A 24737-nucleotide genomic window follows, 5' to 3' on the forward strand; every position below is an offset into this window, starting at 1 on the left:
TACACAGCAGAAACTATCTTGTGGTATAAATTCACTAGGGGGATGTTACTAGTATCACAAAAAGGGAGTAATTACAGAATTGAGCCCAGATTGGGAGGGGATGAAGACTGCACAAAGTCATCTTGGAAAAAGGAAATGAAATATGACAAGTGTAAAACAATTCCTTTGAAACGGTTGAAAGGAATTTCCCTTACAGTACTCCCTTTTTTATGGATGAGGCTGGAACTTTTCTCCTTGATGTCTCGTCACTATGGAGTTTTAAAATATACTTGGGCTTCCCAAAGCATGGGGGAAGCCAGGTCCAGGATGGTGGGGGTGGGGGGGGGGGGGGTGGGGGGGGGGGTGTTCAGTGGCATCAGGTAAGGAGCTAGGCTTTGACCTGGCTTAGGTCTGGTGTTCTTCTGAGACTGGGCTGCTGCTTTCCAGGCATTTTGAAGTGGTTGCTCTGCAAGGGGTAATTCCAAGCACCAATGGGAGAAGAGATAGCTTTTTCAAGAGAAAAAGGGAGAATGGCGAGAATGGGTTCTTTCCAAGTGGAAGGAGCAAATTATATGACATAGATGCATTAAACTTGGATAAAGGGCTATTTCTTTCCTTGGATCTAGCTTAAAATCTTGAACAATCTGCAGATAACAGAAGCCATAAAAACGATAAAAAAAAAAAAAATTTATTTGTCACCATAGCGAAGCCAACAGAACATACACGACAAAGTACTCCTCTGAAGGAAAAGGAACGACAGCAATGGCAATTTGAAAAATGAAGCGAATGACGAAGAAAAAGGAAACAATCAGAATAATGCAATCTTTTGATACATCACCGGTACCCTTGGCCCATCTATTATGCAGTAATGGCCACACATTTGAAGCATTAGGCCTTCAAGGTGTGTTTAAGAATAATGAAACTTTTAGTATTAGAACACTGTAAATATACTGCCACATCTCTCTGACTGGAAAGACTATACTATGCCAAGGGGATAAATTTACTGCAAATTAGGCCAATCTGCAAATACGCTTAACTTCCTTGACGGAGGCAGGGTCAAACGGTTAGACTGATATTATACTGTATTTACACATAAAAGACTTTAATCTCAACTGTCTCCATCCTACTGAATGCCTTCCAAACACTCGAGCCTTCTTGCATTTATCATTATTATTATTTATATTATACATAAATAAAAATTATCAATGTGAAAAAAATGCAGATATGCAAAGTAAAGGGCAAAAATGCTCGAGTTTCTTCGAAGAGAAGAAGAAAAATATAAAATTTAAGCCAAAGGCCAAACCCTGGGACCTATGATGTCATTCAGCTCTAAATGAAAGTAGAAAGGTGTAACAGGAGGAAACCTCGTAGTTACACTATGAAACAAATGTTAGGAGAGAGTGGATATCAAGATGGAAAAAAGAAAATATGAATGGAGGTACCAGTAAAAGGAACGAAAGGGGTCGCAGCTAGAGGCCAAAGAGACGCTGCAAAGACCCTTCAGTAAAGCCTCCAGTGCACCCCATGAGGTTCCCTGACGGCGCTACCCGCCGACGGCAGAAACTGATTTCGAGTATCTTCGAGCTTTGTGCCATTGCTTGAATGGTCACCTCCCAAAACAAGTAACTGTAGTTGTCACCAGAGATAAGAAGCCAGCAGTTATCGATAACCCTGCCAGTGCTCCAGTCACTTCAGCATCGCATAACTGAAAGGAGGGGATCTTAATACCCCTTTAATTCTGATAGCTTGCTTTATCGCCAATTTGAAACTGAACTGATATTCTTCCTCTGGAGTCGTAAACCACAGGGGAGACAGTCTGACTGAAGTGTATGGCATTGTAAATCGAGTGATTGATTTCTCTCTCGGGCTCAATCCCGGGAACTAATTCCTGGAGTTCAAGAGCCCCTCACCACGTCTAGATGGTCCCACATCGAGAGGGTACAAACTTTACTGTAAAGCTCCGTTATCTGACATAAGAACTTTTCACTTAACCCTCTTACGCCGATTGGACGTATTAAACGTTGAGTCAAAATGTCTCCCGTATGCCGATTGGACGTATCATACGTCGGCTCAAAAAAGTTTTTTTAAAAATTCGCGGAAAAATACTTATAGGCCTACCAGCCGAAAACTTTTGTATCACGCGCCTTGGGGGATGCTGGGAGTTCACGGATCAAGGCGTTGTTTTATTTACAATCGCTACACAGGCGCGCAAGCGCGAATTTCTTTCTTATCGCACTAAAAAGTATCAGTGACACATCTCGGAAATTATTTCGTCACTTTGAAATAATTATTGCACCATTTTAAATTATCCTTTACATGAAGTATTATATATGAAAATGTGCGCAATTTCATGTAAAATGCAACAAAAAAATACTCATGATTGTATTGAAGCTTTTATCCAGTTTTGAAATATTTTCATTATAAATAACGATAAGTGCAAAAATTTCAATCCTTCGGTCAACTTTGACTCTACAGAAATGTCGAGAAACGCAATTGTAAGCTAAAATTAATTTTCTTATATTATATAAGTAATATTCAATCATTTGCCTTCATTTTGCAACAAATTGGACGTCTGTAGCACAATATTTCGATTTATGGTGAATTTATGAAAAAACTTTTTCCTTACGTTCGTGCGATAACTCTTCCGATAAATTTTTTCGTGCGATTGTCCTAATGTTTCCACCCTTTTAAATTTGCCGTTACATAAAGTTTTATATATGGAAATGTGCGCAATTTCATGCAAAATACAACAAAAAATAACCCATGGTTGTAGCGTTTATCAGTTTTTAAATATTTTCATATAAATAACGTTAAGTGCAAAAATTTCAACTTTCGGTCAAATTTGACTCTACCGAAATGGTCGAAAAAACGCAAATTGTAAGCTAAAACTCTTATATTCTAGTAATATTTCAATTATTTACCTTCATTTTGCAACGACTTGGAAGTCTCTAGCACAATATTTCGATTTATAGTGAATTTATGAAAAAAAAAACATTACGTTCGCGCGGTAAACTCTTCCGAAAAAATCAGAATTTTTTTGTGCGATTGTCGAAACGTTTGCACCATTTAAAATTAGCTGTTACATAAAAGTTTTATATATGAAAATGTGCGTAATTTCATGTAGAATACAAACTAAAAAATGATGAAGGTTGTAGCTTTTCTCTTTTTTTCGAAATATTTGCATATAAATCACGATAAATAGAAAAAAAACCACGTTCGGTCAAATTTGACTCTACCGAAATAGTTGAAAAAACGCAATTGTAAGCTAAAAATCTTACGGCCTAGTAATATCCGTCATTTTTCTTCATTTTGAAACAAATTTGAAGTCTCTAAAACAATATTGTGATTTATGGTGAATTTTTGAAAAATATATTTACCTTCACTCCGCGCGCCGATTCGCGGCCGCAAGTCTCCGAAATACGTACATCGCATTATCCTAATATTTGCTCCTTTCATATTGCCTTTTATAAAGTTTCATATATCAAAATGTGCGCAAATTCATGAAAAATACAATAAAAAATAATTTAAGGTTGTAGCTTTTTCCATCTTCGAAATATGTGCATATAAAAAAATATATATATTAAAATTTCGACATTCGGTCAAATTTAACTCGTTCGAAATGGTCAAAATCTGCAATTCTAATCTAAAACTCTTACAGTATCGTAATATTCAATCATTTGTCTAATTTTGAAACAAATTGGAACTCTCTAGAACATTATTTAGAATTACGGTGAATTTTGAAAATAACATTTTTTTACGTCCGCTCGTTACGAATTCGTACAATCATTTTGTGATAATATTTTTCCGGTGTTGCTTTTGTATTGTTTTACTATGTATATATATCAAAAGGATTGCAATTTAGTGTACAATACAACGAAAAAAAAAGTAACTCGTTAGCTTGACCGTTTTTTGCACAGCTTGATTGAATACAAATATCTATGAATTCTTTTTTTTTGTTTTTTTTTCGCTACATATATCGCATTATTTACATATGATAATGATATTATTTTTCATTTCTGATGATTGCATACTAAACTTCAGGCAATGAATAAAAAATGAGCCAAAAATGAACTCTTAATCTTCAAAAACTAAGCGCGCTGTGATTTTTTGAAAAAATTATTTTTTGCCGGTTCCGCGCTCACTCCAAACCGGCGCCGGCATACAGGAGAGGTTTTTGATTTTTAGGGCTTCGGCGTAAGAGGGTTAATAACATGAATATTAACCCTCTTACGCCGATTGGACGTATTAAACGTCGAGTCAAATGTCTCCCGTATGCCGATTGGACGTATCATACGTCGGCTCAAAAAAGTTTTTTTAAAAATTCGCGGAAAAAATAACTTATAGGCCTACCAGCCGAAAACTTTTGTATCACGCGCCTTGGGGGATGCTGGGAGTTCACGGATCAAGGCGTTGTTTTGTTTACAATCGCTACGCAGGCGCGCAAGCGCGAATTTCTTTCTTATCGCACTAAAAAGTATCAGTGACACATCTCGGAAATTATTTCGTCACTTTGACATAATTATTGCACCATTTTAAATTATCCTTTGACATGAAGTATTATATATGAAAATGTGCGCAATTTCATGCACAATACAAACTAAAAAAATATTCATGATTGTAGCTTTTATCAGTTTTGAAATATTTTTCATATAAATAACGATAAGTGCAAAAATGTCAACCTTCGGTCAACTTTGACTCTACAGAAATGGTCGAGAAACGCAATTGTAAAGCTACAACTCTTACATTATAGTAGTAATTCAATCATTGCCTTCATTTTGCAACAAATGGGACCGTCTCTAGCACAATATTGCGATTTATGGGTGAATGTGAAAAAAACTTTTTCCTTACGTTCGTGCGATAACTCTTCCGATAAATTTTTTCGTGCGATTGTCCTAATGTTTGCACCCTTTTAAATTGCCGTTACATAAAGTTTTATATATGGAAATGTGCGCAATTCATGCACAATACAACAAAAAACAACCCATGGTTGTAGCTTTTATCAGTTTTGAAATATTTTCATATAAATAACGTTAAGTGCAAAAATTTCAACTTTCGGTTCAACTTTGACTCTACCGAAATGGTCGAAAAACGCAAATTGTAAGCTAAAACTCTTATATTCTAGTAATATTCAATCATTTACTCATTTTGCAACGACTTGGAAGTCTCTAGCACAATATTTCGATTTATGGTGTAATTTATGAAAAAAAAAACATTACGTTCGCGCGGTAACTTCCGAAAAAAAATCAGAATTTTTTTGTGCGATTGTCGAAATGTTTGCACCATTTAAAATTAGCTGTTACATAAAGTTTTTATATAGAAAATGTGCGTAATTTGCATGTAGAATACAACTAAAAATGATTGAAGGTTGTAGCTTTTCTTTTTTCGAAATATTTGCATATAAATCACGATAAATGAAAAAGAAAAAAAAACCACGTTCGGTCAAATTGACTCTACCGAAATAGTTGAAAAACGCAATTGTAAGCTAAAACTCTTACGGCCTAGTAATATTCTGTCATTTTTCTTCATTTTGAAACAAATTTGAAGTCTCTAAAAAACCAATATTGTGATTTATGGTGAATTTTTGAAAAATATATTTACCTTCACTCCGCGCGCCGATTCGCGGCCGCAACTAAGTCTTCGAAATACGTACATGGCATTATCCTAATATTTGCTCCTTTTCATATTAGCCTTTTATAGAGTTTCATATATCAAATGTGCGCAAATTCATGAAGAATACAATAAAAATAATTGAAGGTTGTAGCTTTTCGATCTTTGAAATATGTCCATATAAAAAAATATATATATTAAAATTTCGACATTCGGTCAAATTTAACTCGTCCGAAATGGTCGAAATCTTGCAATTCTAATCTAAAACTCTTACAGTATCGTAATATTCAATCATTTGTCTTAATTTTGAAACAAATTGGAAGTCTCTAGAACATTATTAGAATTACGGTGAATTTTTGAAAATAACATTTTTTTACGTCCGCTCGTTACGAATTCGTACATCATTTTGTAGATAATATTTTTCCGGTGTTGCTTTTATTGTTTTACAATGTATTATATATCAAAATGATCGCAATTTAGTGTACAATACAACGCAAAAAAAAGTAACTGGTTAGCTTTGACCGTTTTCTGCACAGCGTGATTTGAATACAATTATGTATGAATTTTTTTTTTTCGCTACCATATATCGCATTATTTACATATGATAATGATATCATTTTTCATTTCTGATGGTTGCATTCTAAAACTTCAGGCAATGACAAAAAAAAGGAGCCAAAAATGAACTCTTAATCTTCAAAGTACGCGCGCTGTAATTTTTTGAAAAAATTATTTTTTCCACTTCCGCGCTCACTCCAAACCAGGGCCCGGCATACGGGAGACGTTTTGATTTTTAGGGCTCCGGCGTAAGAGGGTTAATTGATTAAATCTGTCACATTTTCCCTTAACTGTTGAACTTTTGCTCGCAGTTTTGCTCTAGAATCGATTTTTTTAACTGCTTTTTTTTTGTAATCACGTTTCTCATTTATTTTAAAAGCTTGTCTTTTAGAAAAAAAAATACTTATATAATTCTTAACAAAAAGAAATATACTAATTATTAAGAAATAGCTTAAAGAAACTTATTGAAGGGTAACTAAATTATAACTACATTTACACACAACTAACATGCATACAAACACAATGGTTTGTTGCTCCTTAATAGGAGGGCTGGCTATTTTTTCTCTTCTGAATTAACTTGTGGTGGTCTGGATTAAAAACGAGCAGTTCTGTATACTTTCCGAGTCCGAGATTTGTGCATCTTTCAGAGTCAGATACTGAAAAATGATTGTTTATCAAGGTTTCGAGAAGACCAGTTTACTTCTGTCTAAGGGGGTTCAATCCACTTATTCTATTTTGACCCTTGAACAAGCATTTCAAATTTGGCTATCCGCAGATGCTCTCACAAAATTGGTTCTATAAATTAAATGGGTGTGGGCGACTATGGTTGCATGGTTTCATTTGGTTTAAAGTAAGACTGTAGCAGCTGCCATTAGTTGTTTGGGGCTTATTTTTGTAAGACTTAATCTGTTCTTGATTTGCTTTTCAACTACTACTAAGGCAAAAAAGGGTCAAATTAAAACAGTTAACGTGTTTTAACTATCAGAATGATATGATCAGCTGAATTTCTATCTTGGGGAAATTTAACATTAAAAACGTTTTCCATTTCTTTGGTTGACTTAGGTGCATGTTAGATAATAATAAAATATACAGTCATGACACTACTGGGCTTCTCCTACCCATACCAATTGTGACCATAAAATGACTAAGAATTTAATTGAATATAGAATTTAGGCCAAAGACCAGGCACTGGGACCTATATGGCCATTCAGTGGCGAGGCGGAAATTGACGGTAAAAGGTGTAACAGGAGGGAAATCTCGCAGTTTCACTATGAATAAATTGTTAGGAGAGGGTGGAAGATAAAATGGAAGACAGAGAATATGAAAGGAGGTACAGTAAAAGGAACGAAGGTGGTTGCAGCTAAGGGCCGAAGGCTGCTGCAAAGAACCTCAGAAAAGTATTCGTTCCATGTATTTTAGTGAATCCATCGTAGTGACAATCTTCGGAGTTTCAAATTTTCATGTTCCTGAAACTAATTGGCTCTAGGATTTTTGTACATATTCTGTAGCACTTTGTTAATCGTATTAACATTCATAGGTACAGATCAAGTGTTTATTTAGCTGTCAACTATTTGATTTAGATTGATAATACAATTGACTGTCACCTGGATTAGAATCTAGATCCACAAAATTAAAAAAAAAAAGTGATTGCTCGTCCTCCTTTCAAGAGACCAGTAGTACTGTCCATTAATAATGACTCCTCCTTGCCATGCGTGCAATTGATGGCTAAACGAAATAGAGAAGTGTAAATTTAATTCCTTCCATGTATCTGTTTCTCCCCTCAAGATGTCTCCTCATTGCCTTTCCAAGACAATACCCAAAGATCTTCACAACACCAAAAACCATAGTAACCATCGTCATGATTTGGGTTGTATCAGCTGCACTGATGCTCATTCCATTGCTGAAGGTAAGTTATGTTTAACACTTAGTCAGTATTTTATAAGCATCTTATATTATTCCTCCAGAGGTATTTGGAAATGGTAAGTGTTCAGTGTTTTATTTGTGAAATGACCCCAACCAATCTTAATTCAAATAGGAATGAAGCAAGGTTTAAATGTCTAGAAAGTCTTCCATACTGACAATAGTTGTCTGGTCAATCATTCCTTCAGGATTTTTTATAACTTTTTAATTCTTAGGTTTGGGTTGTCCTTTATTAATAAAATTCATCGGAACCATATTCGATACAGTACATTTACAGCTTTCCAGGTTGCTAAAGGTAGATATAATTTTCGAGCCAACTATGTTGTATTTTGTTTGTAAGTACACAAGGAAGGGAAGAAAGGAATAAAAAATTTAATTATATTTACTTTGAGTAAGAACAGATGAAAGACCACAGTGCGCGTGGTAATGAGTAGGGAAGACTTGGGTTTGTTTCTTAAGTTACACACTTACAGGGATTTCCATCATAAATAAACAAATGATTATATAGTCAGCTCCATTATTCAGATCATCTTATCGATCACTGTTATAAAATTTAATGGAAATTTTGTACCCGAATTCATATCCTACAGATATATGGAGAATTCACCTATAACATTAAGACGAAAGAATGTGACTTCGGAGACTCTCAAGAAACTGGTGGAAATGGTCCAAGGAAACTGTTCTTAGCTCTAGGATTTCTCCTCCCATGCGCTATTATCATCGCTTCGTATTCCTACATCTTTTATAAGGTAAGCTGTCAACACAATAATACAGAAGTAAATCAGAAGTGGTAGTTGTTCATCACGAGCCCTGTAATAACATATAGCTTTACTTCCATTCGTCACTTATTGGTCCCCCATCCTTCACTGCAATTCACGCTAGTACTATTTATGATTAAAAGGTCTGTATTGAACAAAGGGTTTTCACAAATTAAGTTTTCTTACTAACTCCCTATTCACAATACCTAGTGCTCCTCCCTCATTCGCACTTATCACTCTCAAGGTTGGCATGGGAAAATGACAATCAACTGAGGCATCTGGCCTGTGGACTGTGCTATGCACTGATTTCTTACAGGATTCCTCCTTCCTTCAGTGAAATCGGCGCACTCAAGGTTGATTGGCATCTAGCCCAAGGTCTGGGCTGCACAGCGGACACATTTTTCTTGGTCTGAGAAGTTGTTTTTCGTGTCATACATTATCATTTTGTTAACACAACTTCCAGATAGCTTGGAAGTTCTCTATACAAAACATCTTTGATTTTGACATTGCAAACGTATTTAGTGTCTCACATTTCGTACAAGAGTATGCATAATAATGCAAGTTTTTACATTTATCATATCCGTTAATGTCATTTGTTTTTCGTGATTTTTCACTAAAAACAACAACCTCAATCTTATTTATTTTCCATTTTAATTTATTTTAATAAGCTGTTTACATGAATTTTAAGCTAAATACCAGATCTTATTTTTATATTATGTTTCATAAGCACCCAATAAGTGTACAAATTCCACATTTTGGGGACAGCCCAAAAATGGGAAATGTTTGGTATTTTTCCTCCTATAATAACTTAAAACAATAACCTCCTGGATTTTTCTCATCTACCCAAACTCTTTAAAGGTACAGTCATTAAAGGTTAAACTCTAAAGCCATTGTTACAGTCTTAAATGTTAATGGATTAGCATAAAAATGTTTTAATTCAAATACAGATAATTGAGCTCTTTTATGGGAAAATGACCGGCAAGAATAACTTGTGTCAGCCTTAAAACTGACTCTGCTTGTGTTTAGTGTAGGGATGTTCATCAAGTATTTGGTATGTAGTTCCACTGGGAAAGTCACTTAATGATTTTAGGTTATTACATGACTACCATTTATTTTGTTTAGCATTGTATAACAGTTTTGTAAGCATATTTATATATGCAGCACATTTTGACTGATAGTATTCGTTCGTATATGTAATGGACTTAATACTGTAAGGATCGATAAAGTAATGTAGTTATGGGATGTTTTACAATTTGAATCAGTGTGTCCATAAATCATATACATACACACGGTGTCTTTTACTGAATATTAAGTACAACCTGTTTGACAGAGTTAACCTAAATATGCATAAATATGACACTTGCCTGAACAACATTTGAAATGAGTTGGGTACAAACGGAAAGCTGTATACCTGTAAATTGATTTTTTATGATGCCGTATTTTTGCTAAATGTGTACCGATACTGATCAAACCTAAAGTAACAAATTCTAGTCATTCTAAAGTCATCTTTAATCATTTGGTGACTGTGAAAAAGTTCAAAAATTGGCTAAAATTTTTCATTTAATGTAATATTCATTGTTGGATGGAAAACATTTCTTGGTCTTTATATGTCTGCAGTATACTCTATAATTGTGCTGTTTTAGCCTCCAGCTTTTCAGGAAATACAGTAGTACCTCGAGATACAAAATTAATCCGTTCCGAGGCGCCCTTTGTATCATGAGGTTTTCGTATCTTGGACCACATTTTACATGTAAAATGGCTAATCCGTTCCAAGCCCTCCCAAAACACCCCAGTAAATTATATTTCCAGGCCTAAAACACATGTTCTAGGGTTACGACGCCGATCCGACGGAAGAAATGTGACTCCAAAAAGGCAAAATACTGTACATCCTTGAGTAATATTCAACTGCATGTAATGTTCAACCCCATTTTTAATGCATATAATAAGACTTTAGCATATGTCCCTTTAGCAATAAGCCTAGCCTATGTTAGCGGTTGCTACTGTCTATGATTCTGACATCTAAACCCAAGAAGCTAAAAGCTTAGAATATGCCAATAAAATGTATAAATAATCGGTATGTGCTCATTTCAAATAATTATTAATTAATCATTAACTATAATACACAAACAAACAAAAAGAACCTTCCAATCGATTGTTTACATTCAACTCTTACAAGTACTGAACGAACGCCAAGCAATCACTTTTCCTAGGACACAGTAAGCCATAAATTTTCATTAGTGTATCTCTCTTCAACTAATGAAACTACCAAACAGTATAATAACCATTCATTTCTATTCTTTATTCCATCTTTACCTAATGGAGATACCGAGTTACTGACACCTATAATGAAGCATCTACGTAACGTAATATTAAACAGAAGAAGAATTCTAAAAAATACGTATTTGTTGGCAGTCTGATTTATTTTATATTTTATGATATCTAATTCACAATTTTTTTTATTAAATGTATTGCATGTACTCATTTCAAATAATTATTAAGTAACCATTAACTATAATAAACAAACAAAAAAAAAAAAGCTTCCAAAATTCTGTTCACATCCAGCACTTACGAGTATAAAACGATTGCCAAGCAATCACTTTTCCTAGTACACAGTAAGCCATAAATTTTCATTATCTCTCTTCAACTACTGAAACTTCCAAACAGTATAATAAACATTCATTTCTATTCTTTATTCTATCTTTACCTAATGTTTTTATTTTATTAAATGTATTGCATGAATAAGTTTTTCAATTTACAGCATCCTTTTACCAATAGAATACTTAAAGCACAAGGGGTAGATGCTGACCAATAGGAGAGCAGGATCTTATGGGGTGACTAGCATCAGGAACCAATGGGAGAGCAGGAGGATGGTGGCGAGTTTACTCAGTTGGCGGCGCGGGAGTTTTAAAATTGTTCTCGGTGGTCCGGGCGAATCTCAGGACTTTACAGCAACAACCTTTCGTAACTTGAGCAATTTTCATATGTAGAGCTGTAAAATTTTTCGTATTTGCTTTCGTATCTAGAGTTTTTTGTAAGTTGAGCCTTTCGTATGTCGAGGTACCACTGTACAGTAGTATACATATTGTAAGGATTTTTATAATACAAAATAGTCTATCTTTTGAGTTTCTAATAATGAATACGTACTATGAAATAGGTTTTGAACTGTAATATTCTTTGGTGTTCAAGCTAATACTTAATATCACTCATGTTTTGATTTAAATACAGTTCTCACTTACGCTATATGCGATGAAGACTTCAGCAAAATGGCTGGAACGTTATGAAAGAATGGGGATTCCTGTGATGGGTCCAAGAACAGCTCTATACAATTTTCTTAAATGCTATATTTTAGACGTGAAAGATTTCACAGTAAATATTCCTGTTTCCAAGCACATGGTGTACTCCACTGGGAATTAGAGACATAATTTTCAAGTGATTTTCCATTTGTCCACAGGCAAGACAGAGTTCAGCTAAAGTACATAGGACAAGGTCCCAGTCATTACTCAAGGGTTCCATTAATAGTTCAACTGAAGTCAGGTAAGTTACCTAAATTGCACCATCATTCTTGAGGTTGATTAAAATATTCATTCTCATAAGAATCATAAGGGGTAACTCACTATGTATTTCATTAAAAGAAATATTGTTAAGTCAGTTTCACTAACAAATGTATGGTTTAATATTTGGAAGATCAAATAGTATACTTTCCTTTTATTCAAGATGCAACCGAGACCCTACTTCCTCTTTAACAACAAAAAATCTTGCTTATGCGAGTCAAAACAGCACAAGCAATAGTCCATGTCAGTCCTTAAAACTGGAGGAACCTTTCGATGATATTCTATCTGTTTCACGTACGGTGTTAACACGCATCTCTAGAAGTCTGAGAACAGGAAAGCAAGTGGAAAACTTTCCTTACTTATGGAGGTGGCGAATTTGTTGCAAATCACACATGTACAGAAATGGAAATGAGTACATGGCAAAAGGAGGAAATGTCTATTGGTTCTTCTTCTTCTTCAGCCAGGGAAGTCTGTGGGTTTTCCATACTCATATAATGTGTATAGAGCACAGGAAACATTTATTCTTTTAAGGGCTATAGCCCTAGCCCATCTCCTTAGCAAAAGCCCTACTTTATTGTCAGGTTGAGTACTGCCATCATCTTCAAGAGGTTTATATGGTTACTCTGATGAACATGATTTTGAGAGGTGCAGAAACCACGTCCTGTTATCAAACTGCCTTTAATGGACACTGAAGCCAGTCTTGTTAGAGATACCTCCTGATGCTAAGTTGCTATTTTCCCAAGTCTCTTTTCGGTAGGAGAGATAAAACTATACCATTCCTCAAGGACTGGAGGTTGTCAGCAACACTATAAACTTGTCCATTAATTGCTTTGGCTATGATGTTTGTTGTGAATACAAACTGAGCTTTTCATAGGCACCATCCTTGAAACTGACCTTCCAGATTTCGAATGTCTTATTCGCCTTTATGGGATCAGAAAGAGGCTATCTCCATGTTAACCATGACAAGCCTTGCCAAGTGAACTTTGATGATGAAAAAAAAAAAAAGTTAACCTACAAATACTTTGACAAAGTCCATCTCACATTTATGCAAGCCTTTCCAGTGCCTGGCAAGAAAAGTGAGTCCTGCAAATACAGAGACATAAAACAATAAAACAATAAAGCATTTACAACATTCAATAGCATAAGCTTGCAGAAAATTTTTTTTTTTTTTTTTGTGTACGTGCAGCAGACTGTAAATGTGACTTGCCAATGAAATGATTTGAATGATGTAGTTTACTGATTTAGCACTAGCCCTCAATGATTATAGTTTCTCTTTTATCTTTTAAATGGTTTTTGTCATCTTACTAGTACTAGCTACAACTAAGAACATTATAGATTACCTAGCCTTTTATAAGAGCATGAAAATTTAATTGAACTACTGTACTAGGTGTGTCAGCAAGAGCTGTTACAGCCTTGTATTCTTCACAGGAGGGAACTTTGTTTTCCCCAACTTAATATGTCGCATTAAGAGTGAGCTGGGAACCATTTTGGTTCTTTAGTATGGATATTTCTTTGTGGATTCTATGCCAACTGCTCCCTCCCATTTTATTTATCCAAATTAGTGTTATAACTCCTAAATGCCTTTTAGTCAGGAATACATATATCCCTACATAATTTATTAAAGGAATACCTTCCATGGAGTTCCCCTTAGATTAGAAGCTTCTCTTGCCTACTTTGTATTTCCATCCTTGTCAAGGGAGATTAAGCAGGGCCTCTCTTACAGAACTTGAAACTTTAGCTGGTAAGACCAGGTACAGGTAACTTCATTACTCTTAAAATAGTCATGAAGTTAAGAATGAACTTAGGTCAATCTTACCAGTTTTGAAGACACATTCTGGCTGGGTTTAATGTACAGATCATCAGTCACTTGATACTACAGCTTTAAGTCTTTCTTAGGTGCCCTGCAGACTGGTTCTTTTATTAATTTTGTCATTCTAATGTTTGTTGGGAGGTCTGGCCTGCAGGACACATTTTTGTATTTGAATATTCATATTTACTTAAAGGAGACAGCGCAAAAATTACCACTTAAATGTTCATATAAAATTTTATTATTTTTAATGTATTTACATCTTGTTGTATACAATAGTTTCATCCAAAATTAGCTGCATTTGTAAATGTTCATGACTTTCAGACCACCCCGTCCAGCTGATGGGCTGAGGAAGCGTGATATTCGTATTGCTAGAACTATTGGCGTTATCTTTCTTGCATTCATTATATGCTGTACCCCTGTTTCCATAGCTCACTACTTCGACAATAAAGTAAGTAACGTGCTAGCTTTTATAATTAAAAGCATTTAAATAAACATTTGCATTAATAATAAAAATTTATGTAATTTTGTTCTGTACATATGCCTCATTAGTAAATTATTCCCATGTAGACTACAGTCCAGTGCAGTAAAGCATAGGCTATAAAACAACAAAATGTTCTTGTCACTTGCAACACTGCTGAAATCTTTCCCTCTTAGATACTACACCTTATTTATAACTAAGGAAATGTCAAGAACACAATTTCTATATTCCCTCTATTAATCACCAGTTTTTCTAGTCTGTAGTGTTTATTAGCAGTTTCATGACATATTGAATTATTGTTGTCTGTTTATAAAATTTTTGTTGTCTGTTGATTAAAGCAGAAGTAGGAAACTAGTTTTCATGCATTTGATAAGTAGTTGTATCACTGTAACCAACAGGAAGTGGACTGACAGCAGAGAAGCTTAATTTGACAATCACTTGATTTTCTGTAAAGACCAGAATAGTATAATGGTAAACACTCTTGGTGTTTCTGGACATAATCAGTATATCCTATCTGATAACATGCTATACCTATCTAAAGTCACAGTCACTTAGTTTCTGAATAACGTGTCAATGAGCAACACTTTTGATCATGAACCCTGTATATGCCTGGTGACTGACTTTTTTCATGAGAAATTTTAAGGTTTTTTTTATTACTTTCTCTCTCTTGCAGTTTCATAATCCAACACTCCTGCTGCTGTTGCACCCTTTGTACTGGGCTCAGTATTGCATTAACGTATTCATATACGTCTTCATGAACCACCAATATCGTGATGCCTATGTGAACTACATCTCTCGTTGGTGGCCCAACTTTAAAGAGGTAAGGATGGTGATAAATTATGGCATTGGCTGTAGGGAAATATAATGTCAATCTAAAACTAACTGAGTAAAATACACTCTTGTAGTTAACTCATCCACTTCAGTATTCGGTATCAACTGAATTTGCTTAAGATGTATGGTGGTTTCATTTTAGTTTTTCTGTTGAATTTACAAAATGTCATACATGTTACTTCCTTACAATTTATAATGCAGTGGTATAAGGGTTTGTTTTACATTGCTTAATTTTGCGGGATATATAGTGATTTGTGAGTTAATTGTACCATGAGATTTTCCTTGATATAAATTTCAGCCCGCATTTTGTAATCAAAACAAGGGGTAGCAGTATGATATTATGCCTTATCATGAGCGTTACGAAATATTTCCACACAATGCATTAGCCATTATTTTAGTTGTCAATAATCAACGCAACTTTCACCGCTTAATTTTTTCTTTTCCAAATTCCAATGAGTTTGGTAAGTTAATAACAATCAAATTGAGAATTGCACCACCCACAGACATTTAATTTTATCCTAAAGAAACAAAAGTGCAATTTTTGCTAAATATGTCATTGATTTAAATACCTTACGCTTTGTCCTCTGTAACCATTGCAACTGGTACAGAGATTACCAGTGACACTCTTCGCGCAAATGTCTGCGTGCGTGGTTCCAGGTTGTCCTGGTGCAGCCACTTGTAACTCAACGGGTAAATACATTCCACAAGAGTATCCACGCATTCCACCAACTCTATCTCCTCAGCCACAGAATCCAATGACTCATCAAGGGCTTTTAGCTTCAACTTGTGTGTGAGATTTTCTTGTTGGTTATATAAAGAAAGCATGTCACCTCTGTTATAACCGCATGCTGTTTTCAGTGTGTACTACTATAAAATGTCTCTTTTATGTGGAGAAAACTGCTAATTTTTGTGGCATTTCTTATCTGGACTTCAATATGAATTTCTTTACCTTATCATTCTTATTTAACTATGATTATCACAACTTTCCAACTTAATTAGGGAAAAAGGACAACTGTAAACCCTAATAGTTGTGCATGCTGAGATCATAGTCTTCTATTCTTCTAGCCATTCTTTTAATAAAGCAGAGGTTCATTGTAGCAATACTACTATGTGGATAGTACTGTATTCAAACTTTAATTGGCAATATGTGGATAGTGCTGCATTCAAACTTTCTTCCTGTTAATGGTTTCATTTTTTGTGGCATTTGCTACTCAAGATTATTCTTCATGCATTTTCTTGAACATTTTGAGAAACAAGGTTACGTCATACAATTTATGTGTACTACATACTTTCCTATAAAGTAGAAATGAAATATATCTATAAGTTATTTTTGTGAAAGGATTACAGAAAACAAGAATGAATTTCATTAGCATACTCTACCTTAGGTAGGTGAGCGAAAAATACCACTTGAGAAATTGAGAATGATTGTTGTAGTTAACACAGGAATCACATGAAGTCATCATTATTGTTATCAAGTACCAGTAGTGGTAGTCAGGGAACAGCATCAGCAGCAATACCATTACAGGCAAAGTAGCATTTCAAACCATCTAAATCATGAGTTTTCTTTAACAGTGGTGAGATGTGGAACTTTTGGAGTCAGCTTACATGCCATTTTGTGTTCACATAAACAATAGCACCTCACTCTTTTCTGTTAATGATATATATGTAGCTTAGAGTACTATGCATTTGAGGGACCGTGAATCATTGTTTTTCTAAGATATCTTTACCGTGAATCATTGTTTTTCTAAGATATCTTTCAAACTAATTATTTGATTGAAATGGTACTTTGACACTGTGTATAAGACATGTCGCCCTAATTTTTGGTAGTATAGTGCATAGTAAAATGGTGTTAGTTAAGGCGTTTACTTTGACTTACATCGAGTTGTCAAGCATTGCCAGCCTATGCTTTCAAATGTTCTTTATCCTCATCCCGTTCCTCCCTACCTCATCCCCTCACCCTTCCCTCATTGCTACCTCAACCCACCTTCCTGGCCCTCAGTCTCGTGCTCCAGTTTCCTGCCTATTATATTATATAAAGTAATATAGGATTGCTGGTTTTTGTAAATTTCTGTGTTCATTTAATTATTGTTACTGTATTTCCTTAAATTATATAAATGGGAGTAAGCTAACGAGCATATGACTGTCACTCTGTTCACCAAGGCCATGAGAGACAAGGTCTGCTCACTTCTCCCAAATCGCCAAATAGGCTGAGCTTTTTCTTCTTATTGTGTCAGCAGGTGAATTGGGGTAAGGGAAAAACAAAGAAAATGGGTATAATTTGGGGAACTACTATCACTATAGTACATACGTAATAATATCATTGTATGTATGTGTGTGTCTGTTCATATCACAGTAGAATTTCGTTTCTACTGATCATACGCCAGTAATAAAAATGCAATTCTTTTACCGTACTAGGTTTAGTGAATGAGTCGAGTTTCATGCATCTTGAATTATATTACTAATCATTAATGTAAAGCAACACATTATATTCACATGCATTCTTATTTTTGAGAGAGGTTCCAAAGGAATTTTACTTGTATTTCATACAACTGGGACAGTCGTTTATGAAGAATGCCCAAGTGTTACCTATTAACCTATTTTCAGGCATTTAACATACAGGGCTTTTGTTATAAAGAAGGTATCCAGTTTTTGCCTCATTCATAATCAGTTAAGAAATTAATTTTCTTATGTCTTTCACAGGTTAGTATCTCTATTTTGCAGAATATGCAAACTGTAATAATTGAGGAGTCACTCGTTTTTTATTCTTTGACGGCAACAGACCGAAAATGCTTATGATATATGTTTATCAAAGGAACTATATATCATCACTAATATAATCTGAATATAATTGTTCCTTGTGGATTTGAATGATTTTGTAGGAGTACATAAAAATGAAAATGAATACATATGTTCTTTCATCTAAACACTTTCCCAAGTGATATTTTGTTTCATTTGAAGTACAAATAAATATAGAGTATATTTCATATATAAAGTATATGTAAATATAGACAAATTAATACATAATATAATAGAGAAATAGATACGTACATTGATTGATTGATTGACCAATATGCATGTGCTTTTTTAGGTGTGTTGCTTTTTTAGGTGTGTGTTATACAGATTAACTTATCTATTGAGATTGCTCCTTATTCTATTGTCAGGTTTCTCCATTTTGTATACGGTTATGAGTTGTATTGCAAATGCATTTCTGCAACGATGCAGACAAAGTAACATGGCGGCCATGACAGCAATGAAAAATCCATCTCCATCAATGATGCCGTGAATACTTATAGTGTGATTGCTCCAGCCAACAGACAACCCTTTATCATTACGGTATTATCCAACACACCGAGGAGACTATAAACAAATATAATAGGAAAAATTAACCATTACTGTGGTCATTACATCAAACCTCGCTATCCTTTTCATTAGAATTCTCCAATTATCTGCTGGTATTTAAAAATATCAGGGAAAACGTATTATTGAGGGAGAGATGAGAAACACGGCAATAAAGAAAGTGAGAGAAAGATTGGAAGGGAGGGAGGGAGAGGGAAGGGATGGGGATACCGGGTGTTTGAATCTATAAGTGACTCCTGCTGACTCATACGACTTTGCCTTCAAAAGGCAAGAGTATACGCCTTAACTAACACCATTTGACAATGCACTACATTACCAAATAATTAGTTTGAAAGATATTTGAGAAAAACGATGACTCGCAGTCACTGAAATGTATACTACTAGTGTTTGAACATTTTTTCAGTTCATTAACTTTTCAAGATTTTTATTACCAAGAGCTTTGTAGCATGTGACTTAATAATTTAATGTTGTTGTTACTGTCACTTTTATCTATAAACAGTAGAAGACTTATGCTGCTTGGAAGATATAAAAAATGGTCTGGTGTTGCAATTATGTTGAAGAACGGTAAAATTTGAAAGTTTTATGTCTTTACCTTTCTGACAGGCAGCTTCTTCATAGTGCAATATCTATAATTCCACTCCTACATCTCATTTATTTGTTTTCCACAATAGTTAAGCTATAAAACAAAAGGGGGTTTTAATGCTAAAGCAGACAGCAGCTATTCTCTTTTTAGAGCTGCTGTTTTTAGAAGTGTTGTGGCTTTGGTACAAGACATCAAACATAGTATGTGACCATTAGCTTATTGTTATACAAGTTAATATGGTACCGTATGGTACACACTGTAATGAGACCAGTTAGCCATACCTAGATGCAGCCAAATGATCTGGTCTTAAAACAGAGTTGAAAATTATGGGAAGATAAACTGGTAGAAACTGGAGTGTTTAGGAGACTGCAGTAAATGGATGGAAATTAAAAACGACAAGTTCATAGTATCATCTACAATGAGAATCTCTAGACTTTTTTGGCAGTGACTGCAAACCCCCATCCCCACCCATACTTTGAAATGTTGCTTTAATGACTAGGAATGATTGTGGTATTACTAATCAGAACTTGATGTCATGTCAAAATGTTGGGCATCAAAATGTTGCAGACAAAAACGTCTCCCGTCAAAAAGTTGCATGGCAAAATGCTGCAGGTCAATATGTCATCACCGTCAAAATGTTGTCACTGATGATGAGTAATGTCATAATGGCCAAGCAAACAGGGAAACAATTGGCAAGAAATAATAGGTGCTTTTAGTCTTCTATATAGTATATAGTATAAATGAGGTGTCTTAGCACTTATTTGGTCTACAGTTTAGTCAGTGTGTTTCAAAAAATTTCTCAATGCCTCTGGAATTTGTGAAAAGCCAGAAAGAAGACCATCTGTTGAATTATCATAGTTTCCTTTTTTGAAAAGAAAAAACTGATCAAGCTGGGAAAACCATTTTGTTATCCATGGAATATGACATTGTGAGGTGCTCAGCTCATTTTCACACGAGAAATTATGCTTTTGTGAAAGCCAAGTCATGACCACAGGCCTGCTCTGGCAAAAGCCAAATTGAAAAAAGTGGTAGCTGAAATGAAAGTGCATGCAGAAGCAGCTCCTGAAACTAGCACTCACCAAGTAGTTGCAGCATCTACTGTTCAATTATCCACTGTTGTGCAAGGAAAGATGCAATCAGTGTCTCCACTGTTGTGCAAGGACAGATACAATCAGTGTCATGTCTAAAATGAATGGTACAGCAAGTGAGGCAGAGTATGCATGAAGCTCTGCTAAATCCTAATTTGCAAGAAGGGCTGCAGATACCAGATTGGTATCAAGTGACAGATGCTGGAGATCAGCTTCTTTGGTGGGATAGCTATCCTTGGGCCTAACATCATCACAGTTTGGTCTACAAATATTCTTGGTATGAACTCTCACAAATTACAGGAGTGGTTCACAATACAAACACTGATGAAGTTTGGCTAACGACATTTTGACTGTGGCGACATTTTACCAGTGACAACATACTGATGCACAGCATTTTGTTGTGAGACATTTTGACGTGATACGAGAACTTCAAAGTACTGCATGTTTCCCTACTAGAGAGGCAATACATAAAATACCGTAAGCAACTGAAATAAATTAATCTTATTCCAAAATTTAATAACAAAACTGCATCTGGAATTGCGTGTAATGTTATTTCTCTACTGTTAATAAGTTCCAATAACAATGTCTTAGAAGGAAGCTGATGTATGTATTTTGTCTTCAGTATGCAGTGTAACTGCACATTCAATTATTTGTTTTCATTCTACGTATAGGTCATGAAAAACATTTTTAAGCACCAAATTACAAGCAGTAACTAGTGGAATGCCATCGTAAAGCTTATCCTTCAAGATGATGTGCTATATATAAACTTGTTCATTTTGAAACAGGTATCCACTTTAGGAATAGTATTTTGTAACTTCCTATCTTGGCACTGTATTAACATACTAACTCACCACACTGTTAGTGGTTCAATGTTCATTTCTTACTTCAGAGCTGGAAAGCACTGTAATGTCTGACCTTGACTAAATAATAAATCACATTATTCTTATACTACTAATTGGGCTAAGTCTCTCCAGTCTCTTTTTGCTTGTGCATGTTGTAGTTGCAATAGGATGCCATGATGGTAATCAAAAAAAAAAACTGTTTTATTTACTGTAACTACAGTTTATTAGTGTAGGCTGATCTTAAAACCTACAAACAGTGGTAATGTGCCATTTTTTTTTTTGTAGACTTTTTATAAGATAATTGTGCAAAGAGTAATACAGTACCCTTATCACTGGAATTACCACAGTAGTGATATAAACTAATTAAACTTATCTTGAAAAATTCCATAAAAATGGTAGCTATTAGAAAAGAAAAAATAATTTTTTCAGATGGAAATATTTTTATTTTTCTCCATTCTTGCTTTGCAGGTGACTTTCCGAAAATTTAAATGGCGAGAGGAACGCACAAGCTGTGATAGTCAACGCCAGACTAGAGCTGCCACTCCCAGCAGTAATGTGAGATTTGCCACAAGGAAAGAATCAAAATCTAGTATCAGAGTTCCCCAGTCCCCATTAGTGGGGGTCACAAGTAAGAAACCAACATTAGAAACATCACCAGAAGTTGTGGACACAACCCTTTAATGGAACTTGAATGATTAGAGCCTGGTGATATTCTGCTCATGGGAATCTTCAGCAATCACTCCACCTACAAAGTTCATTCCTGGTTCTCTGTAAAGTGGAGTATATGTATTTTGAATGTGTCAGGACACAATTGTGTGCATTCTTGGGTGGTAATTGGAGAATTTCCAAAGTCTATTTGCAATAGTTAATAAGAGTTGGGACAGTCTCAAATGAAAGATATTGTGCATGTCTACAAAAAGAAACCAGTGCAAGATCCTGTAACAAGCAGATACTAATGACTATGTTAAAAACTCGGCTCTTTGATTATTCTAGTGCCTTCAAATAGGTGCTGCTGTGATGCTCACTTTTACAATAGTGTACAGAGTACATGTTCTGTTTTTAATCCTTAACCACAAAGAGAAAATGAGGTTATGAAATGAATTAAGAGTGCTGTAAATGAGGAATTACAAATATATGAATTTCAATGGTGTTCTGACATTCAGAAAGTGTACCATTCTTACAAGTCTCTCTCAAAAAGTGATTCCCCTTTTTAAGCTCTTAATTGCATGTATAGGTTACAATGATTAATCTGATTGCATGAATTCTCCTGTCCACAGACTTCAACTTTTATTTGGTTACCTGTATGTCTTAGATGTAAGGGGGACTAACAACTGGTATCCACTTTTGGATGTATCAATAATTATTGATTTACATGTCCTGGTACTGTATATGTAAATAGCAACATAAAAATTATTATCAAGTAGTCTAGCTGAACACCTGAGTAAAAAAATCTTGACTCATAGGGTTGTGTCGACATTTAAAAGAGATTTTACAAAGTAAGTGCCATTCAAAGAAATATTAATCCCTTAACCTATGACTTCCATAGTTCCAGTGTAATGCAGGCTTAAGATAATTCTCTCAGACCTGTAACCTGTTCTTAATTTGATTGTGTTCACTCCCTCAATCTCAAGTCTTTCATATTTGTTCTTCTTTTGCTGGTCTTCTGTTGGGAATAGTCATGGTCATTATTTTTTTGCAAGAAAATATGATTCATACCCTCATCATAAGTATCTCCCCTTACTCTAGGACTGAGTTTTGTTTAGTATTTTAATTCAAGACCTCAAATAAAAAATAAAAAAATATTTTCTTTACTATGAAGAAATAAATTCAAATCATACAAACTGTATTAGCAAATTATTTTGATTTGCATGCATGTCCTTTATATCTTGCATACTACATAAAATAATGTACTAGAATGGACAAAATTTTCATTATTGGTCAGTATAAGGTTGTGTGTGTGTTTCAAGAATAATTTTGCTGTTGTGGCATGGGTACTTTGCTTCACTGATGATTTTATGATCAATGTATTAACTAAGATATCAAAAGGTACTGCACTCAGCTTCATTTGCCAAAGTTCTATAAGTTTTCGTGTATAAATAGTCAAGAAAAATAATTTACTAAAATTTCCATTTATTAAGAGTTATGTATATGCAAAACAAAGGGGTTTTCATTGTTAGAACATATTTTACGTGTTTCAAAAGTAAATATTGTATTATTTGTGTTACATTAATCAAACAGTACATATTTTATCTAGTTTTCTTCATAAATTTTCTTAAACTTCCTTTATGATTAAATGTACTGTAGAGGGTACAGCCTTTCAAAGTAAAAAAAAGAATATATGATCATTCACTCTTAATAAAATTGTGCTCTAGATTTGGTTCTCCTGGAGAGCTAAATGAAACATTCATTGCAAACTATGCGCTGTACAGTGTCAAATTCCTTTCCATTTTTTTTAATAATATAATGCATGTTCGTCAAGATACAAGAAGTTTGTATTCTATAAGTGAACCCAATATAAAATTTGGCCTTTAAATATTGTTGCAAAAGGAACAAAATGTGACTGACTTATGTTAGACAAAGATTTTCTGTCCCAAATATAAAAACAATGCATACTTTCAGGCCTGAAATATCAAAAGGACAAAGTGGTGAAGGGGACAACAGTCTTTTGTCTTTGATGTAAGATTATAGTTTTGGATAATTGCAAATTAACTGTGCCAAAGACTTGGCATATGCATTTTCTCTATGATGTCTCTGGGGATTATATAAGGGCAGTTACATATCTGAAATCTGCAAAATTGTAGGTTTATTATTGTTAAGTAATCTTTTGCGTTCTCACAAAGGTAAATGCTCACTGGTTTTACTCAAGCATCTTGTAAAATATATTTTTAAAGATAAAAAGTTTATGTAATTTGAAGGAGCTGTAAGAATGAACCTTATTAAAATTGTCAGTTTTATTTATTATCTATGAATTGATGATATAGTGCTGGAAAATGTTTTGTCAGCAGCAAAAATTCAATAAAAAATAATATCATCAAATGTAACTCCAATATGTATTTGTAGTCCTCTCTATATTTGTGAAGTGTCTCCTAGTATCATGGAAAACAAGTTTCCATGGGAAAAAGTAGTGCGTCCTCGACTTACGGCACCACGATTTACAGCAATCAGATCTTATAGCACCTTTTCAGCCCCGTTAATGGCATTTTACAGCGCCGTTGACTGTGCTAACACCAAGAATAGGCATCAAGTTATCGGAGCTGTAACTTAATGCAACTTCAAGTTACGACACCATGAGTGCTGATAAAGCACTGTTAACAGAGAAATACTGACTTATGGTGGAAATCAACATTGCGGCACTGGAACAGATCCCCTACCAAAAGT

General features: G+C 34.6%; 1 protein-coding gene across 4 annotated transcripts; it reads left to right on the forward strand.

Annotated features, from left to right (window-relative positions):
* The first annotated feature begins 6565 nt into the window (after window positions 1-6565).
* Window positions 6566-24400, forward strand: LOC135219748 (G-protein coupled receptor moody-like). Of its 4 annotated transcripts, none has more exons than XM_064256783.1 (7): window positions 6566-8047; window positions 8652-8810; window positions 12271-12353; window positions 14502-14628; window positions 15332-15478; window positions 16098-16275; window positions 21828-21992. In XM_064256783.1, exons 1-7 carry the CDS (start codon window positions 7904-7906, stop codon window positions 21845-21847), a joined length of 858 nt encoding a protein of 285 aa, XP_064112853.1. In that variant the 5' UTR covers window positions 6566-7903; the 3' UTR covers window positions 21848-21992. The 4 variants fall into 4 exon arrangements, with proteins under 4 accessions (XP_064112853.1, XP_064112854.1, XP_064112855.1 ...); XM_064256784.1 differs by having other exon boundaries at window positions 6568-8047; window positions 16098-16279; window positions 21828-21965; XM_064256785.1 differs by lacking the exon at window positions 21828-21992 and having other exon boundaries at window positions 6568-8047; window positions 16147-16280.
* The last annotated feature ends 337 nt before the right edge of the window (window positions 24401-24737 follow it).

Source organism: Macrobrachium nipponense, chromosome 1 (genome assembly GCF_015104395.2).
Source record: "Macrobrachium nipponense isolate FS-2020 chromosome 1, ASM1510439v2, whole genome shotgun sequence".
In the NCBI taxonomy this organism is placed as follows: Eukaryota; Metazoa; Arthropoda; class Malacostraca; order Decapoda; family Palaemonidae; genus Macrobrachium; species Macrobrachium nipponense.

Coding starts and splice junctions, on each gene's coding strand:
- LOC135219748 (XM_064256782.1), top strand. CDS start 7,904: ATGTATCTGTTTCTCCCCTCAAGATGTCTCCTCATTGCCTTTCCAAGA. Junction 8,048..8,651: donor TGCTCATTCCATTGCTGAAG/GTAAGTTATGTT, acceptor CATATCCTACAG/ATATATGGAGAATTCACCTA. Junction 14,629..15,331: donor CTCACTACTTCGACAATAAA/GTAAGTAACGTG, acceptor TCTCTCTTGCAG/TTTCATAATCCAACACTCCT.